Source organism: Rosa rugosa, chromosome 4 (assembly GCF_958449725.1).
Source record: "Rosa rugosa chromosome 4, drRosRugo1.1, whole genome shotgun sequence".
Classification (NCBI taxonomy): domain Eukaryota; kingdom Viridiplantae; phylum Streptophyta; class Magnoliopsida; order Rosales; family Rosaceae; genus Rosa; species Rosa rugosa.
Window position 1 is genome coordinate 21,290,242 of NC_084823.1, and position 22,882 is coordinate 21,313,123.

The 22,882-nt window shown below is 38.9% G+C and overlaps 2 protein-coding genes across 2 annotated transcripts; both read left to right on the forward strand.

Annotated features, from left to right (window-relative positions):
- Positions 1–6,265: 6,265 nt before the first annotated feature.
- On the forward strand, positions 6,266–10,814 carry LOC133745510 (nuclear/nucleolar GTPase 2). The gene is made up of 10 exons (XM_062173593.1): positions 6,266–6,728; positions 6,843–6,972; positions 7,174–7,331; positions 7,777–7,878; positions 7,962–8,066; positions 8,367–8,495; positions 8,761–8,901; positions 9,416–9,516; positions 9,912–9,969; positions 10,234–10,814. The coding sequence occupies exons 1-10, from the start codon at positions 6,363–6,365 to the stop codon at positions 10,642–10,644; spliced, it is 1,701 nt and encodes a 566-aa protein (XP_062029577.1). The 5' UTR covers positions 6,266–6,362; the 3' UTR covers positions 10,645–10,814.
- A 7,138-nt stretch (positions 10,815–17,952) lies between these two features.
- Positions 17,953–22,489, forward strand: LOC133744051 (RHOMBOID-like protein 10, chloroplastic). The gene is made up of 9 exons (XM_062172177.1): positions 17,953–18,192; positions 18,314–18,525; positions 18,711–18,765; positions 18,856–18,936; positions 19,014–19,110; positions 19,193–19,260; positions 21,201–21,299; positions 21,452–21,493; positions 22,070–22,489. Exons 1-9 carry the CDS (start codon positions 18,028–18,030, stop codon positions 22,211–22,213), a joined length of 963 nt encoding a protein of 320 aa, XP_062028161.1. The 5' UTR covers positions 17,953–18,027; the 3' UTR covers positions 22,214–22,489.
- Positions 22,490–22,882: the final 393 nt, after the last annotated feature.

The following is a 22,882-nucleotide window of genomic DNA, read 5'->3' on the forward strand; positions in this document are numbered from 1 at the left end:
ATGAGGGTCAACGTACCAGCTCTAAAAAGGGTGGCCTTTTTCCAGCCATGAACTTTTTAGAAATTTTCATAAGAAGTTCTTTAACATTTAAATGGTCTTTCCAAAAGACTAATCCCTAAGAGTGTGTTTGGATGAGGGAAAAAACTGGGGAATTTAAAGAAAAGTCGGTATTTCACGATTCCACGACCCAAAGTCCTTTGTTTGGATAGACACTCCACGAAATTTGCAATTGCTGCACGAGAAAAATCGATGGAATTGGAGATGGAGATTCCCGGCTTCAATTCCTTCAAAAATAGATGTTATTCTTCAATTCCATCCAAGCGGGGAGATTTGCTTTTCCATCGCGCCAAAGCCTTCGTGTCTGGCGGTAAAGTTTCATCTGATATGAGTTTATATAAAGCTATAATTATATCAAAGTCTTCCAACTCAGAACCGTAAGATAGGAGCTTTGATAAGTACCAGAGGAAGACGAAGACGAAGTGGAGGGTTGCTGTTGGATATAGTCGTGGCCTCCTTATTGGAAAATTGGCTGCACATACAACTTCATCGTCTATCTTCTGAAAATTCACTCTTCTTCTAAAAATTAGATATATCTCCTTCTATATATATTAAAAGTTGAATAGATGATTTTTGTGATTGATTAAGAATGATTTTTGTGGCTGTGATGCTGGATCTATATTTGATGCTTCAGAATCAAATTCTGTTGGAACATGGATTTCTGTTTCATATCTGTTTGGTGGTTTTTCTGTTAGTTGCTCTTTCTCTCATTGTTTCTTCTTATTTGCATTTGGTTGTGGTTTGGCACCTTTTATGCATGAAGTAGCTCTTGATCTTTGAATACAGACAACAATGGTTCTGTTCTGGAGTATGTGTAATATATGCAATGGATTGTTCCATAAAATATGTATGATATATCTTACTAGAAAATGTGGTTTTGTTGTAGGAAATGGAAGAATAGTAGGGTGTAGAAGAAGAGCTGATCTATCTGTCTCCTCATTTCCTCAATCAGCCATTAATCGCATCAATTGAATAAAATTTCTTGATAATCTGTCATCTCTCTTCATTTCGGAGTAGTTTACTTCTAGAGAAATAAATTCAGATGTATATTCTACATAATCATATATTAACCTTCATTGAGTAAGAATAGATGGAAGGGAAGACACTACTCTTTCTTCAAACCTAATGTGTTCATCTTCTTTCTCCAGCCTTTGTGTTTGACAACTCTAGCTGAATCTTATCATCAAACATCCTGAGGTTGAAATTCGTTGTTATTGAACATAACATGAGGCTTGCCCATGCTGAAGTTAAGGACTCTTACATCCATGTTGTACTTGATTTCTCCATCAGAGAAGATTCCTTATGTAGTGCTCTATGTCTGAACCAATCAAACACAGACTGTATTATTTTCTGTCAAATCTGCACCCTGATTTTCACACCAAATATAGATGTCTCAGTAAGGACTAAGGAACAAAACCTCAACTACAGAAACTTGGACAGAAATATATATTTAGTGTACGTTATAGATCAAAGGCAAGGCCAAGAGGGATAGAATTATGGTTGGATCTTTGTTTAGAATCTGATCCTAACTTTTATTTGATTATTCCAATAATTTGTTTGAATTTGATTTGAATTCCATTAACAAAAATGAGTCCAAACACTAGAATTCGTAATTCTTGTCATTTTAAAAATTCAACATTATGAAATCCAAACAATAGAATTCTCAATTAATGGAATTTAAAATCATGAAATCGTAATTCCCATGATTTGAGAATATCTGTGGAAATTGAAACTACTTTATCCAAACACACTCTAAGAGGAACTCCAACAACTTCCCTATAATTTATGTATTATAGGGAAGCAAAAGTCAAAACTTTAGCCTCATTTTCTTCTCCAACTCTAACAGATTCTCTATTTTACAGCAATATCTAAAATCTCCATAATTTTTCCTTAAAATTTTAGAGATTGCTGTAAATTTAGGGAATTTGGTTTTCTCTTTCCTCATTATCTCTAAAATGGGGATAGTTATAGGGAATCTGTTGGAGCAAAAGAGCCTCTTTTTTCCCTAAAATAGAGAAAAATCAAAATATAGAGAAGCTGTTGGAGTTGCTCTAAGTAATTACCAATAGTGGACTTATGCTGGATACTTAACCTGTTGGTAATCTCACTTTTAATTCTGTTAGAAATTCTAGAAAAAAAATCAGATAGAGGACTTATCAAGATTTATTTTCTGACCAGAAGCTTGAGCAAAAGAGTGAAGAAATCTCAATAAAAACGTAGCAGCTTTGTTTGAGGCCTTGGCAAAAATCAAACAGTCATCAGCAAAGAGTAAATTAGAAATCCTAAAGCCATTAGGAGAAGACAGAAGGCCAATATGATTCTTTGACTTATAAGTTGGGGCATTAAGGTTTCTAATGAAATTTTCCATGCACAAGATAAAATAGGGGTCGTCAACGGGCCGGGCCGGTCCTTGCTATATTTTTAAATAATAGCGGGCCGGGGCGGGCCGGGCTTTATTAAAAATAGACGGATCCAAGCCCGTCCATATAAAGCGGGCTTTGCGGGCTTTTTCGGGCTAGGCCGGGCTTGGCCTTGCGGGCTTTTTTGGGCCGCGTCTTGCGGGCTTTATGTATAAATAAATATTTAAAGACACAAATATTTTTTTTTTAAATCAAGCTTTGGAAATTCATTGGATAATGATCAAATACAATCAAAGATAACATATCTATAATTCTATATTGTACCCAAAAAAATCTTTATTTATATATAGATACTAATTTATTGATAAATAAATTTTTAAAGGCACTAATTTTTTATAAATCTATATTTATACGTCATACACTCCAAAGAGCAACATATAGCAATTCAAAGAAAATGAGAAAACTGACCGTTGGATGTGATTATTACAATAAATTAAGAGTGTGGTTAAAAATTTAGTCAATTTCACTATAATTTTGAACCCGATCGGATTGGTCAACTGTAGTCACTTACATGTTTTCTTGGTTAACCGATGGCGTGATGAACGCAAAACTTGCTTATTTTTTTACATCACGTTTGTAAATATTTCATCAATGGATGTGTGTGGACATAAGATAAAAATTTCAATTTTTAATTACAAATACGTTGGCCTATACTAATTTGTCTCCTAAAGTTGTATGACTTATACATTGCATTTAAATTGTTGAGGTCCATTCTAAAACAACCATGAAGTGGAAGATGAATTTGGAGAAACCAACCGCTCGATTGAGAGATTGTAATATTTTATGGTGGTTGTAAAAAATCTAGCCAATTTGGTTATCGTTTCGAATTCGATCAACTAGGTCAAACGTAATTACTCTTATAAACCTATATTTATATATCATACACTCCAAAGAGCAACCCCTATCAATTCAAAGAAAATGAAAAAACCGACCGTTGGATGAGTTTATTACAATAAATTATGAGTATGATAAAAAATTTAGCTAATTTCACCATATTTTCGAATTCGATCGGATTGGTCAACCGTAGTCACTTATATGTTTTCTTGGTTGACCGATGGCGTGACAACCGCGAAACGTGCTTATTTTTTCACATCACGTTTTTATATATTCCATCGATGGATGTGCGTGGACATAAGATAAAAAAAAAAAATTTAATTACAAACACATTGGCCTATACCAATTTTCTTCCTAAAGTTGTATGACTTATACATTGCATTTAAATTGTTGAGGTCCATTCTAAACCAACCATGAAGTGGAAGATGAATTTAGAGAAACCAACCGCTCGATTGAGAGATTGTAATATTTTATGGTGGTTGTAAAAAATACAGCCAATTTGGTTTTCGTTTCGAATTCGATCAACTAGGTCAAACCTATTTACTCTTATAAACCTATATTTATATATCATACGCTCCAAAGAGCAACCCCTATCAATTCAAAGAAAATGGGAAAACCGACCGTTGGATGTGATTATTACAATAAATTAAGAGTGTGGTTAAAAATTTAGTCAATTTCACTATAATTTCGAACCCGATCAGATTGGTCAACTGTAGTCACTCACATGTTTTCTTGGTTGACCGATGGCGTGATGAATGCAAAACTTGTTTATTTTTTTACATCACGCTTGTAAATAATTCATCGATGGATGTGTGTGGACATAAGATAAAAATTTCAATTTTTAATTACAAATACGTTGGCCTATACTAATTTGTCTCCTAAAGTTGTATGACTTATACATTGCATTTAAATTGTTGAGGTCCATTCTAAAACAACCATGAAGTGGAAGATGAATTTGGAGAAACCAACCGCTCGATTGAGAGATTGTAATATTTTATGGTGGTTGTAAAAAATCTAGCCAATTTGGTTATCGTTTCGAATTCGATCAACTAGGTCAAACGTAGTTACTCTTATAAACCTATATTTATATATCATACACTCCAAAGAGCAACCCCTATCAATTCAAAGAAAATGGAAAAACCGACCGTTGGATGAGTTTATTACAATAAATTATGAGTATGATAAAAAATTTAGCTAATTTCACCATATTTTCGAATTCGATCGGATTGGTCAACCGTAGTCACTTATATGTTTTCTTGGTTGACCGATGGCGTGACAACCGCGAAACGTGCTTATTTTTTCACATCACGTTTGTATATATTCCATCGATGGATGTGCGTGGACATAAGATAAAAAAAAAAAAATTTAATTACAAACACATTGGCCTATACCAATTTTCTTCCTAAAGTTGTATGACTTATACATTGCATTTAAATTGTTGAGGTCCATTCTAAACCAACCATGAAGTGGAAGATGAATTTAGAGAAACCAACCTCTCGATTGAGAGATTGTAATATTTTATGGTGGTTGTAAAAAATACAGCCAATTTGGTTTTCGTTTCGAATTCGATCAACTAGGTCAAACCTATTTACTCTTATAAACCTATATTTATATATCACACGCTCCAAAGAGCAACCCCTATCAATTCAAAGAAAATGGGAAAACCGACCGTTGGATGTGATTATTACAATAAATTAAGAGTGTGGTTAAAAATTTAGTCAATTTCACTATAATTTCGAACCCGATCGGATTGGTCAACTGTAGTCACTCACATGTTTTCTTGGTTGACCGATGGCGTGATGAACGCAAAACTTGTTTATTTTTTTACATCACGCTTGTAAATAATTCATCGATGGATGTGTGTGGACATAAGATAAAAATTTCAATTTTTAATTACAAATACGTTGGCCTATACTAATTTGTCTCCTAAAGTTGTATGACTTATACATTGCATTTAAATTGTTGAGGTCCATTCTAAAACAACCATGAAGTGGAAGATGAATTTGGAGAAACCAACCGCTCGATTGAGAGATTGTAATATTTTATGGTGGTTGTAAAAAATCTAGCCAATTTGGTTATCGTTTCGAATTCGATCAACTAGGTCAAACGTAGTTACTCTTATAAACCTATATTTATATATCATACACTCCAAAGAGCAACCCCTATCAATTCAAAATAAATGAAAAAACCGACCGTTGGATGAGTTTATTACAATAAATTATGAGTGTGGTAAAAAATTTAGCCAATTTCATCATATTTTCGAATCCGATCGAATTGGTCAACCGATATTTAGAATATATATATATATATATATATATATATATATATATATATATATTTATAAACACACACACATATATAGATATATCTATATATATAACACACACACACACATACACATATATATATATATATAAACACACACACACACACACACACATATATATATATATATGTAAACACACACACACACACATGTATATATATATATATATATATATAATTTTTTACAGGCTTTTACGGGCCGGGCCTAGCGGGCTTTTGCGAGCTTTTTAACGGGTCGGGCCGAGCTTTTAGCCCTCAGGGCCGGCGGGCCTCCAACGGCCCACTTGATCCGCATGCTTTTTGATGAGGCCTAAGATAAAAGTATAAGGCGAAAGAGGGTCACCCTGTTGTACGTTGACCACCCCCACCGTGAACATTTTTTTTTCTTCTTTTAAATGAACATAATTTCTTTATTCAATTAGGAAAGAGCATTGCCTTGTAAACTACCATCTTCTTCTTTTTTTTCGTAAAAAGAACGACCATCTTTTGCCTAAAAAAGGAAATTATAAGAATTAAAAATAAAAATAAAAATAAAAAAATTGAGATACGGGTCGGTTGAGGATGAAGTGATAAACCCAACCCACAACCCGATACCCAGTCCCTTGGGGACTATAATAACTGATATATCTCCAACGTCTGGCGCCTCTTTGAAACCCTATACTCGGGTTTTAACAGAAACAACTCTGCCGCCATTGAAGTCTGCCTCCGCCTCCGGCCACCGCAAAGATGACGAAGAAGACAGAGAGGAAAGTGAACGTTTCCGGGAAGCCGAAGCACTCTCTGGACGCGAACCGCACGGATGGGAAGAACAAAGAGCAGCGTAGTGCGGCCACCGTGCGCCGCCTCAAGATGTACAAGGTCCGGCCCAAGCGTGACCGCAAGGGCAAGTTCATCAGCAACGAGTTCCAGTCCAAGGAGTTGCCCAACACTCGAATCCAACCCGATCGCCGCTGGTTCGGGAATACTAGGGTTGTGGGCCAGAAGGAGCTTGAAGTCTTTCGCGACGAGCTCGAGAATCACATGTCTAATAGATACAATGTGATTTTGAAGGAGAAGAAATTGCCCATGTCTCTTCTTAATGACCATAAGAAGGTATTTATGATGGTCTTGTTTCACAAGTTTAATTTGATCTCTTAACTTTGGTTATGGATTCACGATCGTATTCCAATGTACTAAATTCACATTTCTGATGATATTTTTATGAAGCAATCAAGAGTTCATCTGCTTGAGAGAGAGCCGTTTTCCGATGCATTTGGACCTAAGACAAAGAGGAAGCGTCCAAAACTCTTGGCAGCTAATTACGAGTCCCTAGCTAAGAAAGCCGATGGTTCTCAGGGTAACTATTTCTTCGTTTTCGACCCAGTTGTTGTGAAGAACTAATTCTTTCGGTTAAGTTGTATGGTCGGTTATTTGTGATTTACACCTAGAGGAGTCAGTTAATTCAACTTCTTATTTGTGCATAAAGCTTAAAATAATGGCCACTTCTTATTTCTAATATGAAATGGTTCTTGACCTAATACGATTTGCTACCCTGTAGATGTGTTTGAGCAGAAGCACGATGACATTGCTGCAGAAGCAGGCGAAGCTGATGGATTTAGGGACTTGGTTCGCCATACAATGTTTGAGAAGGGACAAAGTAAACGTATTTGGGGCGAGCTTTACAAAGTGGTAGACTCCTCAGATGTTGTTGTCCAGGTCAGTGTTTCTCCCTTACTTTTATCATCCACTAGGATTATATTAATCTACACATTTACCATTGCATACAAAATTTAATTTCAGTTTAACTGTAATCAATGTGGTGCCTTTTATTCGGCTGTTCATTTTGATGCACATAGTAACATGGCAAACCAGGATTGTTTTATAATGTTGTCATGATTTGTAGGTTTAGGACTCTGTACATCATGATAATTCTGGATTTAAAACGTGCAAGCTACTTCTAGCATCTTGCTTCATCCACCTTCTTCCATAGAGTCGCTTATATGGATTGTTGATAATTATCAAATCTAATTTGATTTTATACTAGTCTGAGATCACTTGCCACAATTATTCACTTCTAGTCTGAGAGCACTCAACTGATATATATAATATATCCTCCATCCCTCGCTATTTTTTAGTTTTAATTCTTGCTTTCTTATTACAGGTTTTGGATGCAAGGGATCCCCAAGGTACAAGATGTTACCACTTAGAGAAGCATTTGAAAGAGCATTGCAAGCATAAACACTTGATTCTCTTGTTAAACAAGGTTGGTTCTATTTCTCATGTTTGGAGTCCTAGATGATTATGAGCTTACCGCAGTGTAACAATATCATTACTTTTATTCTCCAGTGTGATTTGGTTCCCGCTTGGGCAACAAAAGGTTGGCTAAAAGTATTGTCGGCGGAGTTTCCAACTCTTGCATTTCATGCTAGCATCAACAAGTCATTTGGCAAGGTACCTTCCATATGGATTGATTCCTTCATCTAAATTAACTGTGTGTCAAGGAGTGAAGATCTCCCTGGGAATTCTGGAACTTGTATCTTCAATATGAAATCTACTTTCTCCCAGTTATTATCTGAGAATCTACTTTCTGTTCGTCATTATCAGATTTAAACTCTTTAAAAGAACTAATAGGAAAAAAAATCATCTAGCCCCCTCAAAACTGGGTTAACTTTTTATTTCTTTTTGGTCCACTTGCTACCTTGTATAAATTTTATTTCAAATAATGTAATGATTTTGCTTTGTTGCATTTAGGGTTCCCTTCTATCAGTGTTGAGGCAATTTTCCCGATTAAAAAGTGACAAGCAAGCAATTTCTGTGGGATTCGTTGGGTATCCCAATGTTGGAAAGTCATCTGTTATCAACACACTGCGAACGAAAAATGTAACATTTCTGAACTCTTTTTCTTCTTCTTGTTTTGCATTGTCAACATTTAAATCCTGTGCTCTGCCATAAAGGTAACCAGCTAAAGGCTGAAAATAAAATTATCTGTTTTACCCTTGCACAATCTCAGTAATTATGGTTTATGGAACTTTACTCTGCAAATTTAGTGGAAGGATAGCAAATTGGGCTGTGGTTTGTCTTTAGATAATGATTGCCAGTCTAGTACTGGATCTAGCTGACATTATGTGTGTTCCTATCTCTGCAGGTTTGCAAGGTTGCTCCTATTCCAGGGGAAACGAAAGTGTGGCAATATATAACACTCACAAAGAGGATCTTCTTGATTGACTGCCCCGGAGTTGTCTATCAAACCAACGACTCTGAAACAGATATTGTACTGAAGGGCGTGGTATGTCTTTGTGCTGCTCTTTAATTTTGGAAATCTTGATTTTTTTATATTTCCTTAAGCAAATGATAGGACGAGCAATCTAGTGAAAATATGAGGGTTAGGGTGAGAATGTCCTAGCTGAATGTATACTTTAAAGATGGTGCCCTGATGCAAAATGGTTTATTTAAACTGTCTTCACTTTGAGTTGCAAATTAAAGAGGTTGAAGTAGTGCATGTTCAGTTTCTTCTAACGGTTATACCTGCTTTTCCCAAGTAGTGCAGTGTTCTTGTTTTATAAAATGTTAATATGTGCTGTTGTGTCTATCCATACGATAGCTCAACAATTTTTTTTTCTAAAGTCCGACATCGATTGATACAGTGCAGTAGATGTGTATAGATAATGTAAAATATTTTCTTCTGCTTCTGCATTGAAGCATCATGATTGTAAAATATGTTCGCATTCACTTTGGAGCTGGAGCCTTTGAATGCAAGATTTTATACACCATCTGCTAAACAATTGTGATATCTTTTCCAGGTACGTGTCACAAACTTGCAGGATGCTTCAGAACACATAGGAGAAGTTTTGAAACGAGTTAAGAAAGAGCACTTGCAAAGAGCATATAAGATAAAAGAGTGGTATGGTGCTTTTCTGTCTGATGAATTTGATGTTAGTATCCTGGTATTAAATAGAGATTTGTAGTGTCCTAAATCTTTCTAAACTTGTGATTGCACTGGTTTCTTCACTCTCTTCAGTTGAGTCCATGTTCACAGTAAAAAAGAGTAATTTGAAATGGCATTTCTTGAAGACCCGAAAAATCTTGCTTTGGATTTGGAAAAAATAACCTTAAAATGTATCAGTCTGGCAATTACAGTGCACCTGATAAGCAGTATTGTACCAATTTATCTTCTTCCTGAAAGTTTTGTGGAGTCTGTTTTTTTATTTATTTATTTTCTTGTCACAGCAATCCTGCTAATTACATGCAACTATGTAAGCGGTGAGTACTAGATCCTAACGTGGTTTTATTGTTCAGGGAGGATGATAATGACTTTCTAGTTCAGCTATGCAAATCATCCGGAAAGCTTTTGAAGGTAACTAGCTACTTAATAATCGTCTCTTGCTATTTTTCAGTAGCTACAGCTTTTTGTTCAAATGCTTGCAAGACTTGCCAACTTAAAATCAGTCAAATATAACAATTAATGGGAAAGTCTTGCAATTTATGGGAAAATTTATGCAATTAGACCATATGCTTGCAAATTATTCATGTTGATATGATTGTTTTTTTTTTTTTTTCAATGAATTCTCCTTTTCATTTTCCTTCCTAAAAATTTTGTATACGCACCTTCTCCTTCTAGGGTGGGGAACCTGACCTGATGACAGCGGCAAAGATGATCCTCCATGATTGGCAGAGGGGTAAGATACCATTTTTTGTGCCTCCTCCACAAAGAGAATTGCCATCAGAGGAGCATCCTGCCAATGAAGTAGAAAACGATACACTAATAGATAATAATCAAGCATCAGCATTTAGAGCCATTGCAAATGTTATTTCATCCCAGCAGCAAATGAATGTCCCGGTTCAAAGGGATCTTTATAACGAAAATGAGTTGAAGGAATCCAAGACGGATAACCTTCCTGAACATGATGTTGAGGCCGAGACATCTGAGAAGTCTAAGGATTCAGATAGTGAGACTTCTGAGAAGTCTGAGGACTTGGAGGATGAGGTGTCTGAGCAGTCTTCTGATGCAGTGGATGAGACGTCCGAGTAGATTTCCTTGGCGAAGGACCAAATATCTTTATGAGCTTCCAACCAACTGTCGATGCTCCAAAAGAACCCTGTTGTCGATAGTTACTTTTTTGTAGTCCATAATGTTATGCATTTGCTTTTTCAACCAATGAATCCTAAAAGTTATGTTATTGTCGAGTATGATTTGTTATCCATCTGTAGTATGTGATCTTCTACATATCTGTAGCCATTCGTTTCTGTTCTCATCTGATTCATCATTAGTTTGTCTTATAGACACCATGGTTTTGTGTGTGTGTGTGGTGGGGGAGCTTCTTTTAATCCGAAATAACAGTATAATCGTTCACTGCAAATTTCACTAGAAAAAGAAAGGGAATCACAAATGTCGTTAAAATTTGAAAAACCTAGCGGTAGCTGTTCTCTCTACTCGAAATATGGGGTTGGGTTTATCTGCAAGATCATTCAACAACAACACTCGTGACGTCAGTTGCATCGTTAGCCTCGCCGCCTCCTTTGCCTGCACCGTTCTTAGGAAAAAGGCCCGGGGTCCGCACAGTAAGGGAGTGTAAATGTTGATTGTTTCTGGGCATGTTTTGAAGTGCCTAGAGGATCAATGACACCTTCAGGATCGAGGAAGTTGAGGGGGATCGGGTGTTCTTCTCCTTTCCGGACCCAGCTGATCGGGCTAGGGTTTGAAAGGGTGGTCTGTGGGATTTCAACAAGGCTCCAGTGGCCTTGGCCGAATGTGACGGCATTGAGTCCGGTGGCTTATGTGTCATTGATGACGTCGTTGTACTAGATTATATTACAGGGCGTGCCACCGGGCTTTCGCTCATAGAGGATCATGAGATTGATTGGCAGCACTTTGGGAGATTTTAAGGACTCAGATACACCAATGTTTCGCATCATCGCCATACTCCTCATTCGGGTGGAGATTGAGTTGTCGCAGCCTATCTTGTTCAAAGAGGACTAAAAAATCGATAATATGCTCGATATTTCCGTTTTTTTAGGATCTCGATATATCTTTGACTTACTAAGAGAATATCGTGAGAAATTTTTGAAATTTCGCGATATTATTTAAACTTTTTGTGAAATTCCTGACATTCTCGGGAAATGCTGAGAATATTGTCACCTCTCACGATACGTGTGGGTTGGTCAGAAAGTATTTTGACCAAAATTGAAGCCAAATTTTGACGAGGTTGGGGTTCGAACCTAATACCTCGTGAAAACTAGCTCTTGTCCTTATCCAATTCGAATAAACTGTATGACATCTAAAGAGGAAAACTTTAAAAATTTATAGGGTCATGTATCGCTCTTTCAGTCTATTCCCTCCATGGTCCATGCTTATAAATATTTTGATTATCTAATTTGCTAACTAGTAAACATTTGGCTCTATTAAAAAAAATAAAAATAAAAAACTTTTCTATGTATTTCTATGGACCATTTTCTAGTTCTTTTCCTATTTGTTTGAAGACCGATGTTTATTTTAACATATCCATTTAATTGTAAAATATTATTATAATTAATAGTTAACTCTCCTAATCTCCTATTTAAGTCATTTTGAGATTTCTCATTAGAATTTCATTTCTTTTGTCATGTCAGTGTATCTTTTTTTTTTGAATGCGGGCACAACACCCTTTAGGTTGGAGTGGTGGTACTCCTCCCTAAGCTTTCATTATTCATAGAAGGATAGTACAACAAGGGGGACATAGAGCCTAAACCTCGAGTCAAAATACAACCATCCTCAATAAGCACGTCCTGAATAATATCAGGAGTGTCCTCCACCCAAAACTCGTCCAACCTGGACATACTAGCAATGTGCGCCAGTCTATGCGCTACACCATTTGCTTCCCTATAGACATGTCTAAGAAGAATATAATTGAAATATTGCATATATCTTTTACAATCATTCAAAATAACACCAACCTCAGACAAGTCTTCATTCTCTCTAGCTAGAGCAGTCAACACTGTAGCGCTGTCACTTTCAAACTCTACTTCACTCCATTGCTGATGGATAGCGACAAGCAGGCCGGCCCGCATAGCTTCAGCCTCTACCTGTAAAGCTGAGCGAGCATTCGGAACATACTTGGCTAAGGCAGCGACATAGTGTCCATACTCATCCCTTGCGATTACGCCTACACCTCCAGTTCCAGTAGCTGCATGGAATGCGCCGTCAACATTCACTTTGAGCCTTCCACTAGGTGGACAACGCCATTTTGCAGGGGGCCTCTTAAACTTGTGTGCAGCCTGTGGGTGAAGCTTTTGATAATCATGCAGTAGTTTTAATGCCCAAACTGCCATGTTGAAGGGATTACATGTCCCACCATTCCATACCAAATTATTCCTCTCACACCATATGGCCCAGAGGGAGACAAAGAAGACATCAGCCCGTTGTGAATCCAGATTATCCAAAACTGCCACCAACCAATCAAACACAGTCGGAGCTGGAAACGCAACGCTATTAAGATGCATGGGATGATGTATCCAGAAAGTTCTTGTAACCGGGCAATCACGAAAGACATGTAAGCTAGTTTCCACACTATGAGAGCAAAAAACACATCTCAAAGACGGAAGCTGCATCCTGCTCGACAAAGCTGCCCTAGTGGGGAGGATGTCACGACATAGCCTCCAAATGAAAGACTTGACTTTAGGAGGAATCTTGGCTTTCCAAATCTTCTTCCAATAAATCCCATTTGTCTCACTCGCACCCCTTGAAGAGGAGGGCTGGTCTGTAAGCTTGTTATGAGCTCGAGCCAAGTTGTAACCACTTGTAACATTATAAGCACCATATTTATCATAGTGCCACATAAGCACATCCTGTATAGGGCTTCTTCCAAGTGGAATTCTAGAAATAATACTTACCTCCTCCTCTGTAAATAATTCTTGAAGTATGGGCAGTAGCCATTCCATTTCATCAGGGTCAATTAGATCACTGACTAAAAAATCCTCAGTCCCAGACATAGGTTGAGAAAAAGGTCGAAAGTGATGCGGAAGAGGGACCCATGGGTCATGCCAGATAGATACAGAGCACCCATCACCAATTCGATACCGTAACCCCAGCTCCAACACATTCCTGCCCACCAGAATACTTCTCCATGCATAGGAGAGATCATTACCAAGATTAGCTTGCATAAAAGAGGAATCCGGGAAATACCTGGCTTTGAGCAAACGCGTGACTAGGGATTCTAGTCGCTGGAGAAGCCTCCACCCTTGTTTTGCCAAAAGAGCCTGGTTGAAACAAACCATGTCTCGAAACCCCATTCCGCCCTTACTTTTTGGCCTACATAGTCTATCCCATGCAAGCCAATGGATTTTCTTTACATCACCCTTATCTCCCCACCAGAACTTCGCAAGAATTTTGTGCATGGCTATACATAGGTGATTTGGAAGCTCAAAGCAACTCATGACATAGTTCGGAATGGACTGAAGAACTGCCTTAATGAGAGTCTCTTTTCTAGCCACACTCAAAGTTTTGTTCTCCACCCTTGTGTCCTCTTCTCCATCCTCTCTGTTAAAAAACGAAAAGCTTCATCCTTGGAATAGCTTAACTCCGTAGGAAGTCCCAGGTACTTATCATGTTTTTCAACCCGTGTAACTCCCAGTCTGCCAGCCAATTCAAACTGGTCAACCAGAGGCACATTTTTGCTAAAGGATATACAACTCTTTTGGAAATTAATCTGTTGTCCAGACACATTGGCATACTTCACCAGAATCTCCTTGACCTCATCACATTCCAATCCATCAGCTCTGAAAAAAATGAAAGAATCATCTGCAAAAAATAGATGACTGATGACCGGTGCTCTAGTGCAGATGCTCACCCCATGTAACCTTCCTTGCACTGTTGCATTATCAATTAATCTGGACAACGCTTCTGCACACAACAGGAACAAATAGGGCGAAATCGAGTCGCCTTGTCTAAGTCCCCGGAACGGATACAACATACCCCTTGGCTCTCCATTCAACATAAAAGAATAAGATACTGTCTCAACGCAACCCATAATCCATCCAACCCACTCATCACATAAGCCAAACTGTTTCATGACTGCAGCAAGGAAGCTCCACTCGACCCGATCATACTCCTTGCTCATATCGAGTTTCAAGGCGCTAAATCCACCTCTGCTGCCCCTCAACGTCTTCAAATAGTGTGAAACTTCAAAAGCTATAAGTGAATTATCGGAGATTAGTCGCCCCGGTATGAAAGCACTCTGCGACTGGGAAATCAACCCCTCTAACAGAGGTTTCAGTCTGTTTGCTAAAACCTTCGAACCAATTTTATAGAGAACGTTGCACAAACTAATTGGGCGAAGTTGACTTACAGAATCAGGGGACTTCACTTTTGGAATGAGCGTAACATGGGTATTGTTGATCTGCTGTAGAACATCCCTGGAACCCAAGAACTGTTTCACTGCCTCCACCACGTCATTGCCAACAATAGCCCAAAATTGCTGATAAAAACATGGGGCCAAACCATCCGGCCCCGGAGCCATGGAAGGGTGCATCTGCTTAAGGGCTCTCAGGATTTCATCACTACTAATCTCACGTACAAGCATCACATTCATTTCCTCAGTCACCAGATTGGGCAAGACGAACGTTACCACCTGAATATTGGGAGGCCGTGACGACTGGAACAGGTCCTGAAAATAGGACAAAATCACTGCTTCAATCTCATCCTCCTCTGTCCTCCAAACTCCATTATTGTCCCGCAAGCCTTTAATCAAATTCTTCTTCTTTCTATTACTTGCACAGCGATGGAAAAACTTCGTGTTCATGTCCCCATCTGAGAGCCATAAAACCCAAGACCTCTGTCGCCAAAAAACTTGTTCTTTCTAGAGTAACTCCTTCAATCGGGATTCAAGAGCTAATCTGGTTTGGCAAGGTTGCGTTGAAGGAGCCCTATCAAAAAAAGCACCCAGCTGCTCTCTAGCCTCCTCGATGTCTTTCTTTAAACTCCCAAAACGTGCATGGCTCCAAGAAAGTAGGGCATCACGTGTATTGGAGATTTTATTTGCAATCTTGGCATAAGGAGTGTCACCAGTTGCACTCTCCCAGCCCGACTCAACAACTTGTCGACAATCCTCCTCCCGTAACCAGTACTCTTCAAACCGAAACCTTCTCCTTCTTCTCCTCCTTTTTTTCCTTACTTTTCTCACTTCTAACAAAATTGGGAGATGATCAGACTCATTAGGACTTAAATGGACCACTCGTGATTTGGGGAACATGTCACGCCAAGAAGCACAAGCAACAAAGCGGTCAAGTCGTACTTTGACCTCAACTTCATGCCTAATCCCTCTCCACGTAAAGTATGGCCCTTGTGCATGCATGGTAGTCAAAGCACAATCCCCCAGAGCTTGTTTGAAGTCATCCATAAGTCGACTTCGTCGCAACGGACCCCCTTCCTTCTCATGGATTGCAATGATCTCATTGAAGTCTCCCCCTAACACCCAAGGTAATTTACACTTATCGCGAAGCCTTCGTAACAACTCCCACGTCAAGTGTCTATGCTCCGCCTTCGGTTGTCCATACACCCCCGTAAAACGCCATTGAGCAGAACAATCACCTTCTCCAACCAACACATCAATGTGACTGTCCGAGTAAGATTGGAGAGACACCCTGACATCCTCTGACCATAATAAGCAAAGACCCCCTGACCTACTACTTCTCTTACCTTTCCTGTCTCTGAGAATTTGACAATCAACAGTAAATGAATTTTTCCACCCTAGCTGTCTACGAACCCGAACCATCTCATCCCCCATACACTTCGTCTCACTCAAAAACACCAGTTTGGGAAAGTTTAGGGCCACTAGCCCTTTGAGCCCATTAACTGTCCAAGGGTTCCCAATCCCTTGACAGTTCCAGCATAGGACATTCATTGCTCGTGATGGGTCGGAGCCGGACCCATCACGGAGAGACGTTTAGGAGTACGTCCTGAACTCTTCACAGGAGACTTTCGAAAATTCCCAACTTGTCTTGTCTTGCGGACAAAGAAAAAACTAGGCTTTTTTGGGGACTTGGTCGTATTGGGCCTTTCAGTCCCTGGAGCAGGGGCGGCCCGTGTCCCACTCCTAGACCCCGAGCCCGTTTCTTCCTGATTATCCACCTCAGCTGCCTTAGAAACTTCCGGGCCCATTACCAAAATGGAAGGCTTTTTGGCCTTTGACTTTTTCGGCGCCTTCAAAGTTGTTTGAACCTTAACTCCCGCTTCATTCACCGCCACCCTCCTATCAGGAATTGAGGACATCAGAGATGCAGGCATCCCAACTTTGGTGCTATCCAGATCCCCAATCACCGCTTTGTCAATCTCCCCAAAAACCGCTTTGTCAATCTTCCCAATTACCGGTTTGGACATAAATGATCCCCGAAAGTCAGGACATTCCAAAACCGGTACCTCTCTAAGCTCTGTCGGCTCCGGCAGGCGCCGCCGTCGTTTCGCCACCGGCTCCAATTGAACCTCCTCACTCAACCCTCTCCCGTCAATCTCCATCCCATTCTCCACCGGCGGGATCATGTCCTCCTCCCCAGACTCCAGCTCTGATCTGGATCTCACCATACCAGACGTCAGGAAGTCCGGTGCATGTAATACCCAACCAGTCTTCTGCTTAGGGCCCAGGCCGAACCGCCGGCCACCCAAAAACTGTTCCGCCACCTCCGGTTGCCTCTGGGCACGAAGCCACTCTTCCTTACGCTCTGCATTTAGGAGAGCCGAGTAAATAGGCTCCGAAATCTCTCCGGCCTCCTTCTTAGGGAAACAAGCTCCGATATGATCAAGAAGACCACAGAAGAAGCAAAAGAACGGGAGATGCTCATATTCCAGATCATAATACTTGCTCACCACCTCCCCTGCTGCTCTGAAATTGATCCCTTTCTTTAGTGGTTCTCCGACGTCAATCCCAACCCTCACTCGAAGATAGCTCCCCAAACAACTACCATCTCTGTTCTTCCTGGTCTTTGCATAGATCCCAACCGCCTTCCCAATGCATTGCCCCGTCCCCTCACCCCTCTCTTCATCCAGCAACGCCGGGGGCAATCCTCTTATTCTAATCTAGAATGGTTACAATCATTATACAATTAAGTTTTTGAAATACTATATGTAACTGATCATGTAAACATTTCATGAAAATTCTTTAATGATTTCCATGTAAACATTTCTAAATTCCTTAATGATAATAAATGACTGCTCACCTAAGAGATATTTTTTAAGGGACTGTGAGGAAGACTGTCCCTTAGATGAGCAAGAAAATAATATATTATTTTTAAATAGATAATAATATAATAATATAGTAGCAGAGATAATGATAATAATATATTATTTTGACCCCAAAAAAAAAAAAAAAAATGCTCTGTCAATTACAGGCTTTAACCACAGAAAAGAGTCCAGAGAGAGAGAGAGAGCTGGATTGTTTGATGGTCGATGGTTGGGATGATAAGTTCAGGTGATGTCCAGTCACAGTGGTTCTCTCTACCCAAAGTGGGTCGCTCTGCAATTCCAAGCCCCGTTCATCTCATTGCCTCTGCCACTTCTCTCCGCCTCACCCACCACTTCCGCCTTCATTCCCTTCTCCGCTCCTATTTTCAGGTCTCCCTGATTTTCATTTTCATTTTATTTCATCTATAATCTCATCAAGGGTTAAATGACCTATGCTTTGCTGCAAGTAACTTATGGAATTTTCCCATCTCTTGTCTCTTGTTAAACCCAGAAACTTGCTCATATCAGTCCCTTGCATAAACTGAAGGAAGGGTTTAACACTATACCATTGCCAACTCCTACTTCAATTTGCTTTGCTTTCTTTAATGGAAGAGACAACAGCAATGATCTCACTAATGAAGACATGCCCAACTCTAAAATGTCCACTAGAAACTCCTTCACTGGAAGACAATGGACCAATCTTCTCCTTGCTCTTAACATCATGTGAGTATCACTTCACAACACCCGTAAAACAAGGATGAAGGAGTGACATGTCGTTTGTTATGATCATAATCCAACAAGAATCTTATTCTTACTCGAGTTTAGTATATTTGCATCATGTTTTACTTTTCTGAATTGGACCCTGCAATTCTTTTGACAGCTTACTGTTTGCTATATAATGTGAACAGAGTTTTTATCGCGCAAGTTGGGACACAAAATGACTTAATCCTATGGGGTGCCAAGGTAATTCCTGCAATACAAAATAGCATTCTTTTGATTACAAAAGCTAACAGTAAGTGGGTTTTTTCTAAGTCTTGATATATACATACACAGATAAATAGGCTTATCGATAAAGGACAATTGTGGAGGCTCGTCACGAGTTCCTTTTTGCACGCAAATGTTGGCCACCTCTTGGTATGTTATGAATCTTAGGCTTTCTGGTTCTAAAGTCTGCATTTCAATCTGATGTTTGTGATTGTGTGCATATTCAGGTTAATTGCTATTCTTTGAATAATGTTGGCCCTACCATGGAGAGGCTCAGTGGTTCGAAGAGATTTCTTGCGATTTACTTCACCTCTGCAATTGCAAGTAACAGCTCATGATCTCTCTACAATAGCCAATAAAAATTGCTTAGAGACTATTACTGATTCAGTGGTTTCAAGAAAATCAGGTTCAGCAATGAGTTATTGGTGCAGCCAGGCACCTGCGGTTGGTGCATCAGGAGCAGTCTTCGGCTTAGTAAGTCATTTTTCACCAGCCAGAATGATTTTCTACACTTCCTACATGCACCACGTAACTGAGCAGAGCAGTTTGGTTTGGTTTCAGCGGTAGCTCTGATAATTTGCATGAAAACTTGCCTGATTAGTTGATCTCTATACATCCATATTATCACAGTCAGCCTGTTACACACCTTTGCCTAGTAAATGAGCTCTTGGGTACCTTACTTTACATAATTAGCCAGTTTTGTAATGCCACATAGGCTCCTAAGAATTGGTATTGAGGGGGACAAGCTACATTAGCCCATATTATGATCCCATGAACCATTTTTGTAGAGGCAAGTTTCATGAATGATCTCCTCTTATCATGAGCCAATCAACCAACATATACAAAAGAGAAAATCAGTAAAATCAGTCTCAATGGTGGATTCGCACATAGTGCATATGAGCATGTCACTCCTTCAGAATACTAAATATTTTCTATTTTCTATATGTTACAATTGTGACTTCAGTTCTAGCTTTATCTTCTCTGATTACTAGTTATAAAACTTACTTAAATAACACTGAGTATCCTGTTAAAGGAAACTATCTTGGTCCAGAATAATATTGTCTTGAATAAACTAAGACTAGTTCTTATGGTGTTGGACAAAGAGGGATAAGATGTCGGGATGCTACTGTGGGACTTAGATTCTGCAAAAGGGTTAGTAGATTAAAGAAGAAAAACAAAATTTTAGAAAACAAGGATAGAACCTACGAGCATCAGCTGGTAGGGTGTTAAGAATCACTCCTAGAGCGATGAAGTAAAATTCTGGCATCACAAGAGCTTTCACTATTAAATTTTTTTAAACGTTACATAGTAGCCCTTTTATAGAGCCATTGATTCACGAATCATTCAAACTACACAAATTAGTGCACTTAGGAATTATAATAGACATAATTCTTGACACATACTATAGCAAACACTATAACATAGAGAGGATGAAAAGAAAATGAACCTATATTTATGTATGGATTGCAATTATTATGTGTGAATTGCATTATTACACATGCATTGCATGTGTGAACTGCAACCTATAATATGATGCTCAAAACTTTTTTTTGATCAAAAGATAACTTCATTCATGATGAAAATGGTTACAATGAATAGAGTGCAAAGGAGAACTACCAAACCAGCAATAAGGTAGAGGTAGAAAGCATCATTGCCCACTTTAGACTTTGACTGAAAGTCTATACTGACAGACTGATGGAGCCACAAAGGCCCCGGCTCCAAACAAAGTAAAGGCTGACTAAGTTTTAAGGCTTCTTTGGAAAGACGATGGGCAACTTTATTGCCATCCAGTCTTACAAAGTGCCAACTACAAACTGAAAAAGACTTAACTAAAAACTTGACTTCATCTAAGATATGACCCTCAGAACTGAGACTCTCAACTTGCAAAGCACTAATGACATTTAAAGCATCACCTTCAACCTCCAGATTTCTAAACCCAACATGAAGAGCAAACCTGAGACCATGTAGAAGGGCTAGATCTTTGAAAGACCTTGGGGAAAGGTTCCCAATCTGTGGAACAGCGATGGCACCTCTTAAGCTTCCTCTTTCATCTCTGAACACTACACCTAAACCCCAAACACCATTTCTTGCATCCCCTGCTCCGTCAAAGTTCATCTTCAAACAACCTTGCCATGGTGGCTTCCAGATTACATTGTGGTTTGGGGCAGCTTGCACAGCTTCAATTCAGACCAAACTATGTGAGAAGAGATCAAAACTTGGACAAACTTAGTGTGGTTTGAAGTTGGCTCTTGTATCTTCTTGTCTTTAAGCTAGAAGGATAACTATTATGTATGTTAACTTTTAATATGTTATGGAATATCAAGTGATACTTCCTTCAAGCTCATTCTGACATGGTTTTGCTCTCTCTGATTTCCCATTATTAATTGAACCCCTGGTGATGATCTTTGATTCAGGTGGGATCTCTTGCAGTATTTGTCATGAGGCATAGAGGTCTGGTTGGAGGTGGCAAAGAAGATTTAAAGCACATAGCATATGTAATTGTCCTAAATATGGTATGCTCATTCTCAGGATGGTATCTTAAATTTTTTGCATGACCCAAGCCCTTGTCTATCTGAATGACTTAATTGGTTCCCTTTCTCGTCTCCCGCATCCTTTGCTTTGGAAAAACTGAAATATAAATGTGTCATTTTTTTTTCTTTCGCAGTCTATTGGGCTGTTCTCCAAAGGCATTGACAACTGGGGCCATGTAAGCTCAACACCGCAACATATTCTCTTTCTTTTGCGCTTCTTCGTTGTTATTATTTATTTAACTAACTTGTTTAGAACCGTGTTCTTAGATAAATGCTTTAAAAAGATGAAAGGAAAGGAGGGTGCCTAATTAGCATGGGGGCAAAGAGAGAATTGAATTCCAATTAGCCTGCTTCGAAATTTCTCTGAGATTAGGTTTAAAAATGACGGGAAAAGATATGACTAATTTGGTGTAGAGAGAGAAATAGAGAGTTCTTCTCTTTCAACTTTCAGTTTTGCTTTCATTTCTTCTCCTACGTTCTAGTAACTGGAATTGAGTTTCTAACTTTACCTCATCCTGTCATACAACTTGACATAGTGTGAGTTTACTCATAAGTCGCAACACATCTTTGTAAAACTTGAGCTGTGCTAACATTTTCACTGAATGGCCTTGTATTAGTGATATGAATAATTCAAGAGCATAATTTTGATACTTCTGTGTACTTTGAAGTTATTAACATAACAGAGATATCCTCTGCACTAAATTCCTTCACCAAAATCCTTATCTTTGTTTTGGGTGACCTGTGAATCTCAGCTGGGAGGCTTGCTTGGTGGAGCTGCCACAGCATGGCTTTTAGGACCTGCCTGGAAGTACGAATTTTCTTCCACTGATAGACGAAGGATCTTTGCTGACAAGGCTCCTATTTTCTACCTCATCAACAGGAAAACTAGATCGTAGGCATTATATTCATAGCTCAAATAATTGTACCTTTTACATTCCCAATTATAGAATGTGCTGTACAGACTTGTGGGGAAGTAGTTGGCCAAATTAGACCTAATTTCCTATTTTGATGCTCCAGAAGTCATCTATGCTTTGGTCAGATGTTAATTGACCCAATTTTAAATCATCTTCTAGAATCAACCTACTTTGGTTTACTGTGTAATGCCATTTTTCTAATTATATTCCATTACATACAATATGAATTAGGGGGGGATGGTGAGAGATTTTGGAATTTATCTGTTTTGGTATCTTGTTGTGTACTTGTCTGGATTAATTGGGTTACATTGGTAGATTAATTTATCATCTTGCTTCTGTTGGATATGTTCATGCACGACTAGAATTTTTTTTTACAATTACTACCATGTTGGTTAGGCACCACTGATGGTTATGGTGGGAACGGTGAAGGTGGCCGTTATGTTGAAAGCTAAGTTGGCTCACTGTGTGGGTGGTCTTTTGGGGGACGGCCGTGCCACCTAGCACATTCGATTCCCTAATCACATTAGCATGATAGGCATTTTCAGGCCAATACTTGAGGGCGGATGATGATCACCATTTGATTTTGATGTGATGGTATCGGATGCTGTCAGTACCGAACAAGCCATTGAAAACCCACTATTCTATTGGTAC

Bases quoted from the DNA above. Each gene is read 5' to 3' on its own strand.
- LOC133745510 (XM_062173593.1), top strand. From the start codon at position 6,363: ATGACGAAGAAGACAGAGAGGAAAGTGAACGTTTCCGGGAAGCCGAAG. The intron at 9,517-9,911 runs GTATGGTGCTTT...TTTATTGTTCAG, and splicing joins GCATATAAGATAAAAGAGTG to GGAGGATGATAATGACTTTC. The intron at 9,970-10,233 runs GTAACTAGCTAC...TTCTCCTTCTAG, and splicing joins CATCCGGAAAGCTTTTGAAG to GGTGGGGAACCTGACCTGAT.
- LOC133744051 (XM_062172177.1), top strand. From the start codon at position 18,028: ATGGTTGGGATGATAAGTTCAGGTGATGTCCAGTCACAGTGGTTCTCT. The intron at 19,261-21,200 runs GTAAGTCATTTT...TCTTTGATTCAG, and splicing joins CAGGAGCAGTCTTCGGCTTA to GTGGGATCTCTTGCAGTATT. The intron at 21,300-21,451 runs GTATGCTCATTC...TTTCTTTCGCAG, and splicing joins ATGTAATTGTCCTAAATATG to TCTATTGGGCTGTTCTCCAA.